The sequence below is a fragment of the Triturus cristatus genome, chromosome 3_2 (assembly GCF_964204655.1).
Source record: "Triturus cristatus chromosome 3_2, aTriCri1.1, whole genome shotgun sequence".
In the NCBI taxonomy this organism is placed as follows: Eukaryota; Metazoa; Chordata; class Amphibia; order Caudata; family Salamandridae; genus Triturus; species Triturus cristatus.
The window spans coordinates 57,924,977-57,948,953 of NC_140584.1; the positions used below are offsets into that span (position 1 = coordinate 57,924,977).

The 23,977-nt window shown below is 43.3% G+C and overlaps 1 protein-coding gene across 1 annotated transcript in view; it reads left to right on the plus strand.

Annotated features, from left to right (window-relative positions):
• Nucleotides 1-23,977, plus strand: part of JAM3 (junctional adhesion molecule 3) — a 363,931-nt gene that overhangs the window by 123,678 nt on the left and 216,276 nt on the right. Inside the window, exon 2 of the mRNA XM_085647234.1 lies at nucleotides 9,522-9,587. Coding sequence (XP_085503360.1) covers nucleotides 9,522-9,587 — 66 coding nt within the window. The remainder of the gene's footprint in view (nucleotides 1-9,521; nucleotides 9,588-23,977) is intronic.

Sequence of the window (23,977 nt, forward strand, 5' to 3'; positions counted from 1 at the left end):
TAATGGATATTGCATGGTGATTTTCTCATAGGCAGGCCTAATCGTATCAGGGTGCCAGTCAATATCCGTACTTATGGAGAAGCTTTCCTTATTATCTTTAACAACCTTATACAACATGATCTCTTCATCAATACCTGTCCATTTCATTCAAATTGTATTCTTTCCAGCTGCCACTATATTAGGCAACAATAGATTTTCCTCCGACCCATTTCTTTTAACATTTATTCAAACAGTCTGTGAGGTATGGTCACTAAATCTGGTGAATTCGCAATTTGGTAGGCCACTATGTTTAAGGCCAGTAATGGACACTATGATGTGATGAATACATGTTGACTTTCCACTACATTGGAAGGTTAAATTTGTTGTTTCTCTCTCTTTTTCCTCTTGGTACTAAAACTTCTAGGCTATATTTGCATAGGAATTCATTTAATCTTTCCCCATAGATGTCATGTGGGAAATGTTGTAGATTAGTCCCTGTTATATCAGTAAAGCCACAAACATTTGTTGCAGCGAAATTACATTTACTGATATTAAAATCCCCAACCCAGATACATGTATATGTGGGATCCACCCCCTTTATAAAGTTAGCCAGTACTCTATCCAGCTCATTCACCACCTTGCAGCGAGTAGAGTTAAAGATGTTATTATAAAAATTCACGACAATAAAGGGTTGATTTTTCCCCATTACTAAGTGGACCAATCAAAAATATGGGGAAACAATTCTACATCTTTTTAAGTTTTATTGGTGCTGTAGTGGAAATAAAAGTTGCCAGACCTCCCTTTGCTCACCCAGGTGGGTGCAGTCACTCATTGAAGGGTTAGCACAGGTTAATTTAGTGACTTTTTTGACAGGGATTGTGGTTGTTGCTTGAGGAGCGTTCACACCCTCGTAAACCTCAAACTCCATTTCTTTTTCTTTTTTTAATTTCAATATACGTCTTATTGTTTTTTTTACAACATATGACATTTAACATAGAACATGTACTCATCAACGCTTTGTTGTCACAGGGCAGCCCAAACTAGCTGGGTTAGCTATAGTACATTTTCAGTAGCTTGACTGCCCCCTATCCACAGTCCTCGTATGGGAGTGAGAATGGAAGGGGCAAGGATAGGAATTAGGGTAGAGAGAGAGATACAGCATGCCAAAAGTTTTATTTTCCTCGCTAGTGTCTCGTGAGGGTGTGCTTTCCTGGTCGTTCTTCTAGTCCTACGCAGGGCGGCTCATATGGGTCTAAGTACTTGTCCAGGGATGCCCACATCCGCCTGCAGGGCTGTCTCCATGTTGAGTCACGTAGGGCAGCTGTGTCCGTGCCTCTGAGTTACGTCACCCAATTGAGCCATCCCTTGAACGTTGCCTTGGAGGTGTCTTTCCATTTAGTGAGTATCATTTTTATTCCCGCTGTTAGAAGGAGATCCAGTAGGTCTCTGTCCTGTTGTGAATCTACCTCTGTTGTAATAAAAGCAGTTACCAGAGTGGCAAATTCCATTTTTAGAGTGCAACCTAACATTTTGTTTAAGAAAGTGAAGATCTTCTCCCAGAATGTTTTGACTTTGGGACAGTGATAGATAAGGTGTGCCAGGTCCCCCTTTCCGTTATTGCAATTCCAGCACTGATCATTGGTCTTCAGTCCCAGGCTCGCCAGGCGAGCTGGGGTCCAGTAGATTTTGTATAATATCCAGAACTTTGTCTGAGCTAGAACCGGGGGATATTTTGTTTTGCGTAGGGAAGGTCCATAGCATCTGGATCTCTTTCTCGCTAAGTGTGGCTCCGAGTTGAGACTCCCAGTAAGTGAGTGTCTTTTCATTGAGTTTGGTTGAGCTGGGTCGTAGTAGTCTGTAAAGGTGTGTTACCTGGTGGCCTATTCTGTTGAGGTTAGTCATGTATTGGATTATTGAGGGCTTGAGATTAGAGAGTTTCGCTTTGGTCAGGGCTGTTTTGATTTTAAGGAAGTTGTACAGTTCTATATCTGGTAAGTTATGTTTGTTTTTTAGCATGCTGAAAGTGGAGGGGCTTTCTCCCTCTTCAAGCTGGACAGGGTGGGAGATACCTATTTTTTTCCATGAGTCAATAGATAGTGGTTTACCTCTGTATTTTATCCTTGCGTTTGCCCCCAGTGATTCCCACCTTGAGTTTTTTATGCTGTGTTCCATCCTTTGATCTACTTTTAGTAGGGCATTTCTCGTGTTTTTGAGTATTGGGTTTGTTGCTAGTATCTGTTTATTAGCTGCTAGGAGAGCTAATGGTTCAAGGTTGTTTAGTATGGCTCTCAAGTCTAAGCCAGACCAGTTTTTTGTCTAGCCTTAATTTTTTAAGGCTTATCCTCGCTTTTTTGTCTCGCCAGATGAAATTATTTAGCATCTTGTCTATTTTGCGATGGAAATAGTCTGTGAGTATTAGAGGGAGCATATTTGACAGGTAGTTGACCATTGGGGTGATCATCATCTTCACTGTCTCTATCCTCCCCCACCATGTTATGAATTTGGGCAACCAACCTTCCAACAGCGACTTTGTCTTGTCTAGCATTAGTTTTTCATTTTGTTCAAGTGTGCTTTTGAGGTCATTCCCGAAGTGTATACCTAGGTATTTAATGAAACTGGTTTGCCAGGCAAGGCCCGAAGCCCCCAGTATCTCTCTAGTGGTGTAGATATTAAGTGGGTTACATTCTGACTTGTCCTTATTTAGCTTATATCCAGAGAGGGTTGAGTACTTCTCTATGGTCTCCATGAGGGCCTTGATGGAGGATTTTGACAATGAGAATGTCATCCGCGTATGCGGCTAGTTTGACTATGACCTCATTAATGGTGACCCCCTTCATCTCCTCATTGGCCTCGATATCCCTGATCAGTGGCTCTAGGGCCAGTAGGAACAGCGAGGGGGACAGGGGGCAACCCTACCTTGTCCCTCGTTGCTGGATGAAGGGTTCAGAGGCCGCCCCATTGACTACAATTCGAGCTCTGGGTTTTTCGTATAGTGCCATAACTTTCTGTGTGAATGAGTCCCCTAGGTTTTATGTCCGCATGCACTGCTCCAGGAAATGCCATGATACTCTATCAAACGCTTTCTCGGCGTCTAGTGTGATGGTCACCGTTGGTTTGCCAGCCCTGGCGGCCCTTAAGAGTATATGACACAGGAGTCTGGTGATGTCATGTGACATGCGTGTCTTAAGTAATCCTACCTGTGCGTTACTTATCAGCTGTGGTAGGACCTTGTTAAGCCTTGTTGCCAGGATTTTGGCGTATACTTTGCCGTCAACGTTTATTAGAGAGATGGGCCTGTAGTTTTTGCCTTCTTTCGGGATAACCCCCTCGCAGTGGTTAAATACTTTTTTCATAATTGGTTGCAGGTGAGTTAAGAAAGTCTTCTAAAAGGTGGCTGTGTAGCCGTCTGGCCCGTGTGCTCTGTTATCTTTAAGAGACTTCACTGCCATATCAATTTCTTTTGAGCTTATCTCCTGTCCCAATGTGTGTGCTTCCTCAGACGTCCTCTTCGGGAGGTTTAGTCTGTCTAGGTACTCGGTGCAGCCACCTTCGTCCAAAGATTGGCCTTTTTTGTAGAGATCTTTATAAAACTCACTGAATGTTCGTAGGATCTCCTTGTGTCTTGTGTGTGTGATGTTTTGTGAGTCTATGATTGATGAGATGGGATGCTGTCTTTGTCTGTGTTTCAGGTAAGAGGCCAGGAACTTCCCTGCTTTGTTGGCCTCGCAGAGGTTGATTGCTTTATATTTGATTATCCACATTCAGTCCCTTTCACTCAAGATTCTGTTGTATTCGTATTTTTTCTTTGTGAGTTCTGTCAGCGCGTAAGCGTTCGCTGAATCTGTGATATGAGTTACCTCTAATCTTTTGGTATCTTTTTCTAGATGGTCTAACTGTGCTTTCACATTTCTGTTAATTTTGGCTTTAATATCTATAATTGTGCCCCTGATTGTGCGTCCCTCATGGTCTTAGGATCCGTGCCCGGAGTGTCATTAAACCTGATGTATTCCTTAATGGCGTCTTCTATTTTATCTTTGTTGGTCGGCTCTGACGAGACGTCACTATTAAATCTCCATCTACGTGGGTGGTCTTCATTGTGTCCCCCGCACAGCAATAGGCTGATAAAGGAGTGGTCCGAGACAGTTCTTGTCGCAATGTCAGTGTGCTCTATTAAGTGGGTGTGTGTTCCTGAGATTAGTATGTAATCTATCCTGCTGTATGAGTTGTGTGGGTTGGAAAAAAAGGTGTAATCTCTGGTGTCAGGATGTTGTAGCCGCCACGGGTCTTTAAGGTTGAACCTGGTACATACGTTTTTTTGTGGAGTGTGTGCACTTGGGGGGAGTGAGTGGCAGTGTGATTGTCTGTCAAGAGTGTAGTCTAATGCTATGTTGAAGTCGCCTGCCATCACTGTTAGGTCATTTTGTGGAAATGCTTCCAGTCTTTTCGAGTTGTCCTCCCAAAATTCGGAGTCGTCAGCGTTGGGGCCATAGAGGTTCACTACATGTATACTTTCTTCCCCCCTTTTCAGATGCGTCACAAATATCCTCCCCTCTTCATCGCATCGCATTGTTGTTCATCTATTATTACCTTGGAGTTCTTGTTTATTAGGGTAATCACTCCCCGCTTTTTCCCTGTGGCCGGAGAGCAGGCCATCTGTCCGATCCACCTCGCTCTAATTCGTTTGGCATCGTCTAAAGATAGCCTGGTCTCCTGTAGTAGGAAGACATCTCCTTTTGTTTTAGCTAGGTAGTCTAGTATTTTTTTCTTCTTAACTGGGTGGTTGGGACCCTTGACATTTAGGGAGACTATCTTTAGGTTGGACGCTAAGGATTTCGGGCTGTCTAGTGACATTTGTTTACAATGGATGTTCGCTGTTTTCCCAAAACCTCTCTTGCATTGTGTTCGAAATTCCTCCTTCCCCCTTTGGAATACTGCCTAGTGGGTGGGTACTGTCTGTGACTCCCCCTGTTGGGCCCTCTTCTGTGCTCCCCCCAGGTCTTGATGGCAATATCTTTCTTGCATGCAGAAGTGTGGAGAGAAGGGTTAAGCTAGGATAGAGTGCAGTGGATAGAATCCAAGTAGACGTACCTGACATATAGTACTGACATAACAAAAACAATACAAAACCCACCCTCCCCGTACCAAAACATCGTATTCTAGATGTGCGACAGCAAAGATCCCGCTCCACTCTCCCTGGTATTCTATGATTCTTTACCCCAGTGCTGCTATATAGATACCCCTCCTCATTCTTGTCTTTCTTGCTCACTATTGTCCTTATTTACCAATATAGGTATTCCCTCATGATTACTTCGTTCCCCCTTATCTCGCTCCTATAGTTTTCGTCCCCAAAACGATATAGTGTTATATTGTTCTCTGCTTAGTCCCGTCGTCTGGTTTTGTTCAAGTTACACGCTCTGTTGCTCTAGATATTCTGATCTCACCACTTCTTGTGCTTGTTAGGTTTAAATTTCCTTCTTGAGAGTGGGTCGACCATTTGAGGTAGATATTTGTGAGCTTAGGTCCCGCCTGAGGTAGGTTGTGTGTACTGTGGTAGAAATAGTTTCAGTTCCTGAGTGTGCCTAAGTGGTCAATTTTTAGTCTTTGTTCCTTCATTCATTCCACTCTTGGTTCCGGCGAGGCTCGCCTCTTGCTAGTTCCTGCTTGCGAGATTTCCATCTCTTGCTTTGTAGGTCCTTGTAGATATCTGGACAGCTCTTTTGGGTCTTCAAAGACGTGCAATCTTTCTTTGTCGCTGATTCTGAACCTTGTAGGGCCTACAAATGAGAAAATTATGTTCTCCTTCCTTAATTTGTCTCGCTGGGCCAGAAACCCTTTTCTTATGTCCACTGTGGGTTTAGAGTAGTCTTGTGTGAGGATTATTTTGTGACCGTTCCACTGCATATTTTGGTTTTTTCTGGCCACTGCGAAGATAGCTTCCGTGTGTTGCAATCGGAGTGGTTTGCATATTATAGGGCGTGGTACTGCCCTATTTGTGGGTTTGTAGGCTGGTACTCTGTAGGCCTTGTCCAGCTCGAGAGGGTGGTCAAATTTAAGGTTCGTGATTTTGGGGATCATGTCTTATATAAAGGCGATACATGACCCAGTTTTTTCTTCCTCCCCCTCCGGGACCCCCAGGATTCTAATGTTCCCCCTTCTGTTTCGATCGTCCAGTTCAGCTGTTTGTCTTTGGAGTATTGCGGTTGTTTTGGTTAGTTCTAGCAGTGCTTTGTTTGCCTTTTGTTCCCCGTCTTCTATGTCGCTAACCCTCTGTTCTACTTCTGTCAGTCTATTGTTTGCCGCGTGTATAACCACTCTAACAGTGGCCAGTTCCAGTTTTATTGCATCCGTAGTTTGTTTAGTTGTTTTGGCTAGGTCGTGGACCTCTGACAGTTTTTTCAGAATCATGTCCAGTGTGCTATTAAAATCAGGTCTTTGTTGGATGGGGGAATCTGCTAGCGTGTCGCTCCTAGTTCTTTGATTGCTTCGTGATTTTCCCGAAATTACCAGCCATGGTTGATAACCCTCTCTTCTCTTGTTGTAGTTTGAACCTTTCTCCCCCTTTTTGCGCTATGGTTCAATTTTGTGTGTCGCCGCCTTTTTGCTTTGTGGGGGACTTTTGTGGTCCTCTGTCCGGGGTTGGTTTTCGAATAACGGGGGCCTTGTCCTGACGCTGACCTTGTCCTTGTCGTCTGCACTTTGCCCTTGTCGACGCCACTCCTTCTATTTGCTTTGGTTGGTTGCCGCTCAAACCTCCTCTAGCATTGGTTTACTGCTGTATTTGCACCTTATGGGCATATGTGCGCTTCTTGTCTGATCTTTCCCTTAGTTGTTGGGTGTGGTGGTCGCCTGTATTGGTAATTGTTTAGTCTTCTTCTATTTTGAACACAGGCGTGGGCGTCTCTTGTATCTTCGGTCTATAATACTATGTGCCCTGTTGGTGGTGGTGGTGTTATCTTCATGGTGGTCTTGTTCTCTCTGGATAGGCCTACTCGTTTTGTAGTGTTCTACGTTATGCACCCCTCTGAGTTTTGAGCTCGCCTCTTTGTGATGGGTAATTATCTCACTCTGGGTCTTTTCTCATGTGTTGGGTGGCCTTGAGATAGCTCGTGCCTGGTTTTCTGGTTCTCGACGGTTATTTCTATGTGGCGTCGTGCTTATTGTGCCGGCATCATTATCTGTGGCTTGCGCCCCCTTTTAAGCGTGTGCCCGTATCAGCATTTGGGAATTAGAGACTGTTCAAACTCCCAGTATTCACGAGCATCTGGATCGCTCCTCCCAGACGATGCCTTAGTTACGCTCCTTGCTGGTTGCACACTGGCTGTTGTGTCCAATTAGAAGGCTCAAATGGACTTTCGCCGCCACTCCCTTTTATTTTTCCGCTGTCCCTCTTACTGTGTGTTATCGTTCTCCACCGCTTTTTATGGTTCCTCTATGTCCTTCGTTGTGATGCGCTATGAGCACATCCTCATGTTGCACCAAACATCATTTGTTTTTTTCACATTCATATTCTCGTCTCTGGCGCCCTGAGTCTACTGCCGCTTGTTATTGCCTTCCGTCTGCAAATGGCAGCCCGCACTGGCAGTTTCACTTTCGCTTCTGCACCTTTAGTTATGCCGTCAGAGGGCTGGCGTTGCCGGCAGGGGTTCTTATTCTCAGACGCGCGCGAGTTAAGTGTGCACACAAAAACAGCTCTTTGTTTATGAGGACCCGCTTCTCATGCTCTCCCACCATCAGAAGTCTCACTCCTCGTATTTCTTGTCCGTCCACATTGGTTTCACAATTGGCCCCCTTTATTCGGTTTCAGTTTCGATCTAAAGGGACGGACATCTCCTTCTCTCAATTTCGCACCACCCGTCTTCTGGTGTCCCGGTAAGCCCCCACAAGAAGCTCCCCGCACTGACCTTAGGAGCGCTGGCTGGTGGGAGGCATCCGGTGTTTGTTTTTGGGTGCGGTTCCTCAGCGGCAGTTACGGCAGCGGCGGTGCTTTCACTTGCTAGGTGCCATCTTGGTGTTCTCCCCACAGCTGGATCTTTTTTCTGCGATGCTTTTTTCCTTTTCTCTACGCTGTGGGGTTCTGGTGCCCGGGTCACCTTCCTCCTCTGCCCTTCCAACGTACTTTGGTGGGTTCCTTTCAACTTTGAAATCTGCGCTTGTGCGTTCTTTTGGCTGCTCGCTCCCAGGTTCGGCGGAGCGCTGGATTTAGGCAACTTCACCCATTGCCGTCCAAGCCACGCCCCCAAACTCCATTTCTAACACGTCTGTTGGGGATGGTAGGAAATATCCTTGTAAGTGTAGGGAAATTTCTCCCAATAGCCTATATTTTCATGTTTAACCTGTCAATAGAGCTGATAAGGGAATAATGAAATGTCGTTTTCTAGTTAAGAGAATCACACTATGGAGAGAATGGAGATGTAGTTCTGCCCTTATTGAGGTTTCTGGCTCCCACACCAGTCTATACCGAATTGTGGTATTATGTATGTACTGAGAATACACTGTCAAACATATAGCATTTATTATGCGCAATTATGATATTCTGTTTGTAACTTGCCGCTCTGTAAAGTTGGAACTTGTTTTAAAAAGACTCCTGATGTATATGAAGCACAAATGGCTTGAACTAAGGGTTTTTAAATGCACTTTAGAACACCATTGAAATGTGACCGTAGCTCAAACCTTTATAATTTCCAAAGTCCAAGTTCCCACTGCCATTTCATTGCAATGCAAGCCCCGCTCTTGCAGTAAGCCTGATCGACCCCTCATCCCTGAGCCCCTTGCACAGGCTAAATCCATCATGGGTGATTTTCCAGCAACAGCGATGTAACTCCCTTCTCTTTACCCCCAATTCCACACGTTTATGCTTCATGTCTTGGATGTTTTTCTCATCCAAGACATTCTTATCCTATCTTATGTCGCTCCCACGGGATCAGGTTACAAAGCAGAAGGGTCTGGAGTCTGGAGGCAGACACCACCTCTTGGATAAGATGAGTGATAACTGAGTTATAAGCTTACCAAAGAGGCTGGGGGGGAGAAGGCAGGAGTGAAGGAGTCTTGCTTCCCAGAAGAAGTCGTGTAAGGACCTTAGACAGCGAGTCTCGTGTAAGCATGTTAGGTGAAATCCGACTACAGATTGGCCTTTTCAAGACAGCCTGTCCATAGGATTTTAGCTTCATCTCATGAGCCAGCGCTAAAAGTCTAAATGGGGAGGTAGACTTTTAAAGCTTTAATATCGGATCTCAAAGTAGCTGCATGAGAGCTCTCTGAGGGTGCTGGCATGTGAATCTATCTGGCTCACGGATTCAACTGCAACATAAAGTGGAAACTGAACATTTACTGTCGTTTATATTTTTTTGATTCTGTGATAAGTCTTAGGGACCCAACTTTTCTGTCAAAAAATATTTAGGGCAGTATAGCGGGATGGGGATGAAATATCTGTCCTTAAAACAAATCACAGCGAGTTTGCATATTTGAGTGACATTTCTCCCAACTGTACAGTCTCTCATCTGCTCTCGGATCGTGATTTAATGTTATTTTTTTTCCTTTTCTAGCCTATAGAATTTTGGCCGTCAAACTACACTCTGTCAACTTAAATCCTGTGGTGCTGGAATTCCAAAGTAAGTGTATTTTTGGCTTTGAATGAAAGATTAACAAATATTCTCATGCTGCTTACACTATTTTTTTATAATGCCTGAAAAATTACTTGTTCAAGGGAGATAAATAACAAAGTTAACATTATGCACATAACGAAAAATGCAAAGTAGTTGTTTTGTGGATTATTAATTGGAGTCCATACTTTTCAGATGCTTCTGTAACGCTAGACTCCCCCCTCCTCCGCACTCATCATTTTAGTAAAACTTGTATCCGAGAGCCTTTCTAAAGTCATAATCCTCTCTGAAGGAAGTATATATGATCAGATCTAGTCAGCACTTGCTTTGAACCTGGCTTTTCATTACTTTTCGAGGCACACGCCAAATTATTTAGCATTTTTTGTGCCTTTGTTGTGATCACGGTTAACGATTACTAATCAGCCTTCATTTGCTTGACTGTTCAGCACTCTTCAGCCAAATCAATGTTTATAATGCATGTTTGTAACTGTGCTTTTGCATGCACTTCCTCCTGCTTCCCTCATCATGGCATAGTGGGAACTGTAATCAAGTCTTAACGTTCCTGTAGTGGGCTGCAATTGGGATCTGAGAGTTTGGACATTGGGTTTCTCATTGCAGTCACTTCTACGTGTTGTGCCCGTGAGCTGCAAGCCTTGTTAGTTTAGCCTCTATAAAATACTTTTTGTCCAGACAAGCTAGAACCTCTGTACCCTTTCACCTTTCCTTGTGGCCATCACGCTTTCACATTCTTTTTTCGATCACATGAATTTAAAGAGGAAAGGCTGCACCAGTTGGGCCCACGTCATACCCATAATTTCTATATTGGTGGGACCAAGGAGCACTGGGTTGATGCTCAGCTGTTTGTAGGGTTCATTTGCTCTTAAATCAAGTTGTGCTATGCCTTGGCCAAGACGTTTTCTCGTGAAGAACTAAGGGCTCATTCCACTATGGCAAAAGCTGCCACCACACCTTTAGCTTGGGATGTTCCTGTCTTGGACATCTGTCAGGAAGCTATGTGAGCATCTGTACATACTTTCACCACGCACTACTGTATCGATTTGCAAGTACCCAATCACCACTATTTGCCTGTTTGGTTCTGAAGTACTTCCTGATGCCAGTCCACTCCTCAGACCCTTTTCATTGGAGGAAACATTGCTTTGGTACTGATTGACAAAGAGTGTGATCTGTCGTTAGAAGTATATATGAGGAGAATCATTTAGTTACCTTTGTAACTCTCTTTATGGTATCTAACTGTGTACCATTTCAACTCCAGAAAGTCATTATGCAGTCATTCTTTCGATGTAGACAAAAGGCCTTGCGCCATCATCTCCCACAAAGTGAGCACCCCAACCCAACAAGAACGCATCCTTTACAATGGTTGCTGGAGACTGTGGAGAAATAAGGTGGGGTGACACACTGTGAGCCTTGGCATGCACATCCAACTTTGGAGATTTGGTAGGATAGAGCAGAAGATCTCTATGCGAGCCACAGTCTACTGGGCTACCACTACACGACAAGTAACTTACCTTTGATAACAACGTATCTGGTAGAGACATACGTTAGTTGTAGATTCCTTACCTTAGAATAGATGCCCCTTGGTTCTTTCTTTCTCCGCGCCAGCCTAAGCGCAGATCCGGAAAAATCTACCCCTTAGCTGGTTTTGGCTAGTCTTTTAAAAAACTTTTGTTGACTCCCTTTTTCGTGTTTTGAACTCCTGGTGCGTCGAGGGATGTCCCAGGTCAGACTGGCTTCAAGCCTTGCGTCTCCTGTCATCAGGTGATGTCCTTGACGGTTCCACACTTCATGTGCCTTTGCCTGGAGCTCGACCACGACCTGAAGTCGTGCTCCGAGTGCCGGGCCATGAACCCGAAGGCTTTGCGGAAGCGGTCCCGAAAGCTGCTGGAGGCCCGGCGCTCGGCTCCACCTCACTTGTTCGAGACGAAGGTCTTGAACAGTCGTGGAGCCCGCACTCCTCGTCGCATTTGAAGTCATCGCGGAGGTCTTCCGGTAAGTCAGGGAAATACAAGAAGAAGTCAAAGAAGCAGAGGCATTCTTTGACTTCTCCCGATCAGTCGGCCGACGCAATGCGGGATCCAGAGCGTTGTCGCTCAAAAGCTCTGTCTATGGCACCTACTTCTGAGCAAACTCCTCGCAGTCCTACTTTTCCGGGAACCGGTGCATCTGCTGCCCAAATCCAAAACTATTATGAGGCCCTGTACCTCATTTTAGGGCCTGGATCCAGATTGACGCCAGTCCATCTCACTCGACTTTCCCAGACGCCTATCCCGACGATGACACTCCCGACGTTAACGGTCCCCCCAATCAGCACTGACCCCCATCCTCATCCCCGAAGTGGGAACAGAGCCGGATCAACATTTGCGCCGACGCCGGAAGGGACTTTTGTCGCTGTGTTCATTCCTGGCTCTATAATGATGTGTTTTAGCCATCATATTGGTGATTTATTTTAATATTGCTTTTGTTTCAGGTTTTCCATAGATTTAAATTCGTAAACATGAGCGTAGCAGGTGGTAGCAGAGGTTCTTTACCTCCTGACAGAGTGTTGCGAACTACAAAATCTGAGGACTCCTTCAGCAAATAAAAATGAGCTACATGCTAAACTAACCCAAAAGAAAGGCTAACATCAACTGCAGCTGGACAGAAGAGAGTTTGAGATGCTGCAGAAACACTTCCAGACAAAGTTCACAAAATATGGAAACTGATGGGTAAAGAGGATCAAATATTTTATCATTGTAACAAGTGCCACAAGTCGTACACAATGGAAGAAAGCCTGGAAAAAAATGCATCAAAAATTGCAGAAACCAGTGAATTTCAACAAGAATTTGAGTCTTCTGAGAAAGCGACGACAACCAAACCCAGTGCCCATCCACCTAGAAGATCGATGGCTACCCTTTGTCTACGTCCAACAACTGATCAAAAAGCAGAGGATTTTCAATGTGTTATCTGTGGTTTAGCCAGAACAAGGGCCAAAGGGATTGTGGAAAGAACAAAGTACAGAGTATGTAAGTCTCAAAGGGCAAACATGTTTTTATCTGCAGCTAGTTTCTTTCAAGATTGTTTTCAGCCGAGTAGCAGATCTAAAAAGCAAGGTGAACGTATTTGCAGTGGATTTGTATACCCACCTGAACTGCATGTATGCATACATTTGGAAAATATAAATGTACAATGAGCTCCCAACATTAACGTAACACCCAGGCTTCAGTTAGGCTTGCACTCTTTTAAAAAAGAAATTAAGTTTTAAAGCCACTCTCGAGTGCTATATGGGTTCGTACTCAGTAAGATCACAGAAATAATGGTCACCATTAATGAAACTGTATTGATCCATAATAATGAAATTAAGATTTTTTTTGTTGAGAATGTACAGTGACAGAATTCGTTTTTGTCAATCTAACAAAAAGAATAAGCCACTTATGGTATTCTCTGCTGATTTGACTGCTGAAGTTCTTGCTGCCAAAATAAGATCACAGGATGCAGTAAAATCATCAGGAACCATTTTAAGAAACGTCCTGAAATATTTATAGGATGGACTTAATGACAAATTTTGTGATGCCCCAGAGCTCCGCAAATCATGGAAGTCAAGAAGGATGCCTGTTGTGGTCTTAACGTTTTTTACATCATAGTTTACTATCGGCAAAGTTAAACTGTTACAAACTAAAGTTCTTGAGTTTGCAACAGAAGCCAACAACATTGATGATGTCTTTGAAGATATAAGCGAAGAAGTGGAAGACAATCCCCTGAAACCGACAGGCTTATGCTGTGCAAATGTACTATTTTTTCCAAATCATGTTTTATGAATGAAAATTTCCTAGCTATTGTAACGAAAAGTTTCAATTCTATTAAGGACTCATAGGCGAGGATTATGCCTTCTTTCTTCACTTTATTTATAGAGCAGCCATTAAAAACAACAAGACTACATTTCCATTCAACCCTGGGGAAATCTGTAGTCAAACAAAATTGTCCAATTAGAACAGTCCTGGATATACCGATCAGCGTCCTTCAGCCTCAACATAGTCTTCCCTCACTGGTCCTTCCTCCTCTTTCTTCGCTGCTGCGCAGCCGAGTTAAGTGTTTTTTTCCTCATCACTCTTTATGGTGTTATTCCTGTCACAGTTACTTGCTTTTGTCATATTGTGCGCTGCTCGCACAGTTACTGATTACTGTGTTTTGCGAATTTGATTGCATAAAGTACCTGAGGTATGGCTCCTGGTATTTGGAAAGAGTGAAGAAGCTAAAGGTGGAAAAACCATACCTCTATAGAAAATGCATCCAAAGACATTTTGTGGTGAAAGGCAGAGAGAAAAGATTCAATGCTGTGGCTCCGGATATGAAACTGGAACAGATGATCCAGAGATCACAGAAAAGTTCCAAGGGAATTGCTGATCAGACACTTAAAAGTGAATATGTGTCTCAATGGCAGCTACTTTACCATGAAGTCCTTTCTATTTACAATGTTGTCAGAGAGATGACAATCAAAATGAATGGACCATCGTGAAACTTGTCCTCACCACAAACTTGTGGCAAAGAGAGGGGAACCTTTTAATCAACATGTTGACAGCCTTCTTCATTTCATGCAGCAACGAGGATACCCCTTTGAAATGATTGAGCCTGTGCAGCTACACAACTACCTGACCAAACAATTTATGGATAATGATATAAAGACACATCTACTAGATGTCCTGGAACATGGATCGAATCTGTACGCAGAACTGAAGGAGAGATTTATATTGAAAGAGAAAAAGCTGTGTGACATAATCACAAAAGCTAAACTTTCACGCTTTAATTACCATAGTAAGAGTTTCATCCAATCACCCACTACATAACCGGTTACAAAAAAACAACTTTCACAAGCACATAGAGAGATGGATGTAGCAAAAGAAAGGGGCGCATTTATCATAGAAATTCTGTTGCGTTATCGTCTTCCAACAAATTCATTATTTGATGGAGATGCTGCAACCAAACAAGTGAAGCACAAACTTGTACAAGAGCTTGAAAAAAACTTTAACCTGAAGAATTTCAATTTGAAAAGGTGTCCTCATTGAAAACTGCTGTTGTTGTGGACTACATGTCACAATTGCAAATGTTCAAGCTTTCATCCGTGCAAAACTTCGGAGAGGTCGTTCAGGCTGTTCTACCCATTTCAAAGTCAATGTGCACCTTGCAAGAAGTGCACATTGTCATTGTTGACAGTTATCTTGAACTATCTGTCAAAGAATGTGAGAGAATTAGAAGAATGTCTACAAGTGGAACAATTGACCTTGCCTGCATCATAAATTTGACACCTATACCTGTGCAACTTAATAAATTCCGGTCATCAACATCAAGCAAGATGAACTTGGAGATTTTAACAAGCTAAAACATTGCTGATGCTTCAGTGAACATTGCATTTCCAATTATTGCAAGTGGAATGATTGTCAATGAGGAGTTGGTGCCTGCAGAGCGATATTCAAAAGGTACGGGCCATATTGTTCAAGAACTTAACAGCAAATTGGAGAAAGCTGGCCTTCGTGTGGTGCCACATGATGAGTGGACTGTTCGCAATGGTTCCAATTGAGTCATTGCGCTGTCAAATGACACCGATGTTATTACTGTGCTACTTAGATTTGTTGCAGTGTTCATAAGTCAAGGATTGTCAGAGTTCTGGATACAGTATGCAGCAGCTGAGAAAAAAAAGACACTTAATCCTGCTTCATATTCTGCACAAGAAACTTGACCCAGAGATACCCAGTGTTCTTATCAAGGCAGATATTCTTACAGGTGATGACTCTATGAGCAAATCTAAACAAAGCTTGGAGCTTTCACTGCTGAACCTGTGAAGTTTCTAAAAGGAGTTGCTGAGACTGGAGAATAATGTGACATGAAATGCAGAAAAATACCTTGTGCGTGTGTTGAAAATGGGTTCTGACTGTCACACATTTAACTATCTTCAATACAAGAGATCAGTCCCGCTAAGTGACCTTCCACTGACGCCATATTCTGTGCTTTGACACATTAAAAGAGCGTTCTACTTGATCAGAAGATGTGTAAATGTTTTGGATCATTCATATGTAGAGAAAGATCCATGTGAATTTGGTTGGGAAGATGCTGATAGGGTGCTAAAACCTACCAAATTTCTAAAGCCTCTACCTGGGGAACTTACATGTACTTGCAAAACCTGTGCTACAAAAAGATATGGCTGTCGATATGTTCTTCTCAAATGTTCAACATTCTGCAAATGTACTATGGGCGATTACCAAAACAAATGGAGTGCACTAAGAAAATGTGTCTAAAACAGGAGTGATAAACATGTTTTTTTCTCATATTCAGACCATAAACATTGTATGGTGTATACATAAAAGGATTTAAAAACCACTATTATTTGTTTCATTTCTATATGTCTCTTTTTCCTCTATTATAGCTGCCATTTTGGAAAATGGGTTTCTTTCTTGCTCTATAAGACTATTTGAGCCCCAAAACCTATGTTTTGACACCAAAATGAAATATTTAGGTCTCATGGTTCCTGAAATATTACATCATCACTGCAACATATCCAACATTTAAAAAAAATATCGTCCAGAAAAATTCGGCCCGGATGAGCAATTTCTACTCAAGCTAAATTACTTCTCCTATGATCCAAAAACACAAATCAAAAGGAAGGTCTCTGGACCACAATTTTCTTTACAGAGGTATATCAGGGGGCTGGTATTCTCAGTTTACGGCCCCGTTGTCCATGCCAAGAACTCAAACCTAGCCTTCCTTCTACTATCTTCATAAAAAGTATTAATAGGGTTACTAGAATTGAAGCGCTCCATGTCAGAAGCATGATGACAGAGAAGGGCTCACTGCCCCAAAACATGATTAGCCTGCTGTCTGAATCCTGGATGACATTTTTAAATGACACCAGTATGTCTGAAGTAATTCATGATGGTTATTTCTCGCAAATTAAATGTTTTTCAATTTTAAAGATTTCCCAGGGACGTCATTATGTGTTTTGTAGCATGGGGCTATTGCAGATTACCCTGCCATGCATAGTCCTGCTATTTAATTGTTGGAATCGGACAGCATCTTGTTTACTTGCATATAATTTGTTGGGCATCATCTGCAAGCCGAATTAGCATGACGTTAACCTGAAGCCCACAGTGCAGCATACACAGAAGCTGCCATCTCTAGTTAATATTTTTCACCAACAAGTTTGGAAGCATGTTACCAGCATGAAAACTCAGACCAAGCCTCCATAATCACTGGGGATGAAAACCCTTCTTTTTCTACACTGAAGAACACTATGCAAACAACGCTCTCCCATATTTCTCTCTCCCACACTTGGACCCGTCGCTTTCCTAGGTAATATAACATAGAGCTGCCCGGGAATCTTTGCCATTACTGCGGCCTAGATCTTTGGAAACCAGTCATATAATTTGTTTTTACAGAAACCCTCCAAAATATCTATTTTGTTATGACTTCTTTTTGTGCTTTTGAGCAGGTGGTGGACAAACTGTCTGTTGGGTTTTGCCAACAGTGTCACCGTTGGTACCCTTCATTTCACTGTCTCCTGTGTGTAATTTGTACCTTCCTTTGTTCCGGAACTACAACCTGAGCGAGTCTTGCGAAAAACCTAAAACTTGTAAAGAAAAACTTTTTTTATTTAAACAAAGGCATTGGGTCTGAGTATCGGCAGCACACTACTACTGAAGCCAGTGCTGCAGGAGGTAGGTATCGGGCACGGAGACAGTGACTGAAACAGATTTAAGATTGCAGAGGCCAGATTCAACCCAGACTTTCCAAATGTCTGTTTCAGATGATGGCAGTAGCCGCAGGAGCCATGGACTGTGAACTTATCGATAGGAACTCCCAATTCCTTTTAAATTTGTCCGAGGCCCGATGCCTTTAGTCAAGTCACCCACAAACGAGGACCATCAGGATATGCACTGAAGTGGCAGTGTAATTAATACTTGAATGTCATATCGACATCGCTATTGGTGTAAAAGCTTTCAGGGCTTTAGCTCTGAATGCATCATGTTGCATGGTCGAAATTCATGATGTCAGCAAACGAAAAGGAGTTCAACTCTACTCAATTATAGGCTGAGTTGATCCCGAAAAAAGCAGATCGACCAGGGCACATCTGAGAACGAACCCTTCCAGACCTGATCAAAACTAAAAAGATAACTAAATGCTTAAGCACCGAAAATGACCTAAAGGCATTATTTAGCATTTGGTGGCTAGGCCGCCATTGCTGTGGTCACCTTCGTTATACTGGAATCAGCTAGGCTTCCAAGTTTAAAGGTGTTCGCCACAGTGGCTAGCAAGGGGGGGGGGGGCGCCCCAGGCGACACGAGTATTGGGGACTGTGGGCGGTGCCCCCCTCTTACCCGCGAGCCACAGGAGTCGCCACCAAGTCCTACCCTCCTTTAGATTCGGCCGGCGTGGGCGGCAAACGCAGGGGTAACCATGGGCGGCCTTAGGCCTAGCTACGCCCCTGGTTCGTCGTCATTGGGGAAAACCGATTTTTAATTGAATGGGCTCCTCTATGCATGTTGGGGACTGCTACAGTGATGGAAATTGGTGTGCCTTAACTGTCAGAGCTAATGTAGGTATCTGTTTCCAGAAATCATGCACTCGGTATCCAACCAGGTCCTTTGTGTTTTTTTCCATGCAAATGTAGCACCTTTAAAATATTTACTGAAATATGTCAGGGGAAAGGTCTTCAATTGGGCAGTGCCTCCAATGTCCTCACCGTTCTCCAAAAGATGTTTCCCATGGCAGAGACTCCACCATTGAAAAGACCGTGCACAGCTTCTCTCTACATGGAGTGGCAATTCAGCTTTGTGGCGTTTGGGACATCTGTTGTTTTTTGGCTCATGTCCTGTTACTGCCCACCTCTATATGATCCCGTAAGTCAACTTTCAAGAATATTCTGGCCTGTTACATAATGACATGTTAATATTGTCAAAAAAGTCCAGGTGGCCACAGCATATGCTGAGGGCCAGCCACATGTTTCACAGTCCCTCCCATTCGTCACGCTCCCTCCCACATGATCTACAGTATGACCTGGACAACCCATCTGTTATCACGTGCCACCTAATTGCCGGATATAAATCAGTCTGCTTAAGAACTTTGTGGACTCTAGTCCAGCATACATCTCTGGTCTGATGAGATGCAATTCTATCTAGAAGCCTCTTGCTTAAATGACATCTTCACTCCCTCATCGCGTTTCAAGAAAATCCAGCAGTGTATGCCATTTAACTTTCTACTGAGAAATCCTGCGAAATCGAATTCATCCTCATTACCCCTAACCAAAAACACTTTTTATATGTTAAATGAGATGTGTACAGTGTTGTATTGCCATTGAATGTCCTTGCAGTGCTGTCCGGTCCTATCATCCCCTGGTCTCGACGATTCCGTCAATGATCGGACTTTGTTTTGTTTTTAATAGTGTCTCCTGTAGTGTGAATGCCAATACAATTAATGTTTTAATGTTTATTTGGTGTGGTGTGGTGTAGTGTGTGATGCCGAAGGTCTTTACCAATTGAGGAAAAGGCCACCGGAAGGACTAGTATGAACGTTGCCTGACTAGAGGTGTATGTAAGAAGTAAACTGAGTTGACAAATTTGATTGTTTACGGTTTTGGTTGGTGCTTGTGGTGAGCTCGGAGGTAGCTAACTATATGGAGCTTGTGGTACCCAACTATATGGAATATCTGAGTTATTTTGCATGTGTGCACACTGTTCTGTCTAACGTGTTCTTTAGGTTGTTGCGAGGAAAGTGGGTTATAAAGTGGGGTGTCAAAATTCCGTATCAGATCAAGGCAGTTTGTTTGTAAAACCTTAGCTCAGTCCTGGGTAGCTGTGGCTCAGAGCAAACCGGCTTTATCAAAGGAACCAGTGTAAAGTATTTAGAAGTGCCAAAACAGTTGAATAGGAAGAAAACGCAACAAAATAAAAATCCAGCACTAATTTATAAAAGTAGGTTGTATATTTATCTGTAAATAGACATTGTTAACAACAAAAATCCACCAGAGGTTCTGGAGATATGAAATGTTAAAGAAACAGATCACAGCTTTTCAGTAATGTAATTCATGCAATCTACTGCAGCTCATGGCTTAGGGTTAGCCATGACATGTATGCTCAAACAGCTGTAAAGGCAGTCTTGTGGTGGCTAACTCCAGCAGGGAGCCATTTACAGGAACAACTAAGGTTGAGTAGAAGAGCTACCTTGCAGTCAAAGCACTCTCCTGCCCAGGCTCTATCGGTGAACCACCATAGATTTCATTGAGTGGTCCTGATGCAAGGGATGCAGGAGGCTGAAGATACTCAAGGATGCTGAGCCAGTGTTGGGTCTTCATGGACCAGCCCCTCATTCCATGAATTCGGTGGAGCGACTTTGGCCACAGAAGTCGATGTTCTGTGAAATCCAGTCAGAAAACAGTTGCCATTCTCTGGTTACAGCAAAACTAGCAGTTTCCTTTAACTGGCAGTAATTTCCTTGTTGGGCGACCAAACTACACTCTGATTCCAGCAGACTAAGGTGCAACTTTTGAGGGTCAGGACTCTGTCTCCGTTTTTTGCTACCAACTCACCAAGACAGGCTTCTTCTGCTTTCATGGTCCAGGTGCTGTAACAGGTAGTCAGTTAACTGACTCTTGGAGTCACCTTCTCTGTCTGGGGCTCGGGGACAACTTTTCCTCGAGCAGGACACCACAGGCACAATACTTTTTGCTAGCCCAAGGTGCAGAAGATGTAGTCCAGTCTTTGGTGCATACTCTTTGCTGAGTCCAGGGAACAACAGGGCAGTCATTCAGAACAGATGAGATCTCAGGTCTGGGAGCAAGGAGAGCCTCTTTTATGCTCAGTTCTTGTGATGTGGCGATTACTAGAAAACGGTTTACTTGGTCCCCTCTTGGATAATGATGACTTTCTGTGAAGTGTGGCATCTAGCTAGGCCAGAATGTACAGTTCTTCCCACTCCCAACATGGCAGAACCCTTTTCTTGGTGTGTGGAGCTCCCTAGCTCATCCCAAATGTGTAGCTACCTGGGAGCTAGACTACCACAGAAAAAACGGTTTTGCTACGGCTTCCCTCTCTGACGACAATGGCAGCCTGTCTGCTAAAACAAAACAGCAGCCCCTCTCATGTGTGACTACCATTTGCCCTTCAAAGGAGGCTTCCCCTTTGAAGATCACCTTTTTAGCTCACACCCCGTTTGTTTGGCCTTCCTGCCAGGAAGAGGCCACACCTCTTCCAGTGGTAGGCCCTTTTATGTTCCATCTTGAGGGCCATTCGCACTCCTCCAAGGAGAGCAGAAAGCTATCTCGAGGACAGCAATTTGTGTGCAAACGTAAACGGTCCTGGAAACTTTGGGTAGCATTTGTACAAAAGTTAAATTAAATTGGACTTAAGCATCAAATTGAGTTTAATGCAACATTTCATTTAATACCTTGAAGTATCATATTTAGCAGTCCCATTCAGAGTTAGCACTGTTGAGCGACCAGTGTTCTGTTCCGTACTGTACTTGCCAGTGGGGCTACTAGCCTTTAAACAGTAAAAACAACGTGTGGTTTTTACTGTTAGAACATGTAAAGTTATTGAAACACATGCCAATTCGATATGCGTAGAACAAGGAAACGCGTACGGAAACCATACCGTCAAGGTTACAGTGGATTGCGCACCAAGGGGAACTCTAAGAATGGTTTCGAACTGGAGCACCGCAATACACATTTAACAATGGAGTCGATGCCCATGCGCACTATCACCGAAAAGAGGAGTCACCTTACCTTGTGTCTGGAAAGACTTCTTCGTAGAATACCAACTTGTAAACATCTGCACCCAACACTAGATGGCAGGAGTATGCAAAGCATGTGAATCTACAGCTCTGAATGGCAAGAACAGATGCTGACTGGAAAGTAGCATTATCCTTCTATAGTGCTTACGACCTGTGACAACGCATTTTTTTGGCGATTAGCATGCTACTCCAAACCCATGATTAGTACTTAGTAGGTTAGTTTGAATTATTATTGTTTTTTTAATTCCATAACATGGGTTCTACTAATGTGTAACATGAAGCGTTTCGAATACAACCAAAAACATCCCACCTGATGGGCAAGTAATCAACCAAGAACGAGTAGAGGCTAACCTTGCTGGCAAGTTATCTTTTTATTACCAAGTAGCAAAAATGCTCGCGTGGTTATGGGTCTCGAGTCCTAAATAATCTCTGTGAAATGTATGTTCAAACCAATGCTCTGGCCTTCGGTTAAAAAAACAAACAAAAAAAAAAAAACCTTAAATATGATATTTCCCATAGAGATCCCAGACAGGCATAGACCAGATTGGAAGTGTGATTTGTTTAATGCCGATTTCTGTGTTGGTGTCATATGAAGCAAAAGAATAAAAAGGAAAGAGACATTGATCAGGTTTACATACACCAAACAAGGCTTAGTGATGGGATGTTAACGTTTAAACCTTGGCAACTAAAGCAAACCAAAAAACCCGTGAAGCAGTCATTTATAACCTCCATTGTGGCCTATTTTCATCCCCTGACTGACCTTTAATCACAAATGAATGGCAGATAGGGTGTCCTTGGGGAAGCTCCTAGCAAAGCAAAACAGAAACGAGGAATTGACAATTCCCCGCCATTGTGGGGGCCCTGACTTTTCGACTTATGTTTAAACAAGCAAGGGCACGACATATTAATGGGAGTTGAAAATGTTTTCCCTCACCAGCGTCAGCGCTATTTTTCTCTCAAGCACGCTCCAGTCTTGTGTAAACATTCTGAGTAGAATGTACTTTAAAGGTTCGGAATACAGGGGATTGTGGGGCTCAGTCTGTGCTGAAGTTTAAAAAAAGTCTGTTCAGACGGTGTCTTACAGGCACCTCACAAACGTATCTCTGGAGGAATCCCCACAAAATACTACAGTTCAACCACCCGGTCTCATAGACGGGATGGGTAAGATGAAATGGGGAAGGGGGTGAGGCGAGAGCAGTAACAGATGGGATGGGAGGGAAAAGAAGCAACATGAACAGGGATATAAGAGTGCCTGAAAACATACGCCCTCATGTGGAGTGCTTGAAAACAAAGAATAAAGTAGCTCCAAAATCGGGAGCAGTGGAAGGACACAAGTACTCAGTCCATTCTCCACGGGGGGTATAATGATATATAAAGTACGCATGCTGTGTCAAATAGAAAAATAAATGCGTGCCTCGCTGAAGCTAACCAGTGGTAAGCTGATGGGCGGGCTAAAGGCCACTAATTGTAAACAAGTCTCAAAGAGACAGTGCTTGTACTGTTGCTGCACAGCCTAAAAACCGGCAGTATCAGTCCAAAAATTTGGGGATGATCATGCAAAAAGAGGCATTTCCTTACAGTTCTTGTCTACTGGAAGTGTTTTGTTCTCTGATTTCTAATTATAAGTCACATCCTTGTGGCTCTGCACATCCAATAAGCATCCAGTGTTCACTGACTGCCATGCAAGGCTGGCGAAATAAAGAATTTTTTTCCCCAAGCTGATTCACGATGTTCTTGAAGTTGTACCATGTACCTCACGAGAGACTCCCCAACATACCAACTTTCTCACAGCAAAGGCCGGGTCAGGCATCCAAACCCCAGACAAACCAACCTAGCAATCTGGCTCCTGAGGTCTTCGAGTTTGGATACTTGCAATTGCCTTCAGTGTATGGCCATTCTAAGGGAGGCAAGACGCCCAACCACAAGAGCTTGTTATGCTAATAAGTGGAGACGCTTTGTACACTACTGTACAGCTCAGCACATAGATCCTTGTGTGCTTACTGTACAACAGATCATACGCTTCTTGTTACACCTAGAAAAGTCTCAGCTAGTATACTTTTCCATATGTCTGCACCTTGCAGCGATTGTGGCTAATCTGCAGAACGGCGAGCATCAGTCACTTTTTTTGAATGCCAGTCATTAAGGCTTTCATGGAAGGATTGGAAAGAATAATTCCACCATGTGCACCACCAATACCCTCTTGGCTTTTAAATGTTGTTCTTACAAGGTTGATGTCTACACCTTTTGAACCGCTGCATTCTTGTCCACTACAGTTCCTGTTTTGGAAGGTTGCTTTCTTTGTAGCGATCACCTCCCTGAGAAGAGTTAGCAACATTCATGCTCTTACTATTGAAGATCCTTATTTTCAGGTCTCTCAAGATAAAGTAGGTCTGTGGACAACTCCCACATTTTTTGCAACGGTAGTCTCTCTTTTCTATTTTAACCAAACAATTGAATTACCCGTTATCTTCCCTAATCCAGAAACTCTGGCGGAGGGCACTTCATACAGTTAATGTTAAAAGGGCTTTAATATACTACACTGAGTGGACTAGATATTTCAAGAAAGCTCAACAGCTGTTTGTGGCTTTTTCAAATGGAGCAAACCGTCTTAAGGACGCTATTTCAAACAT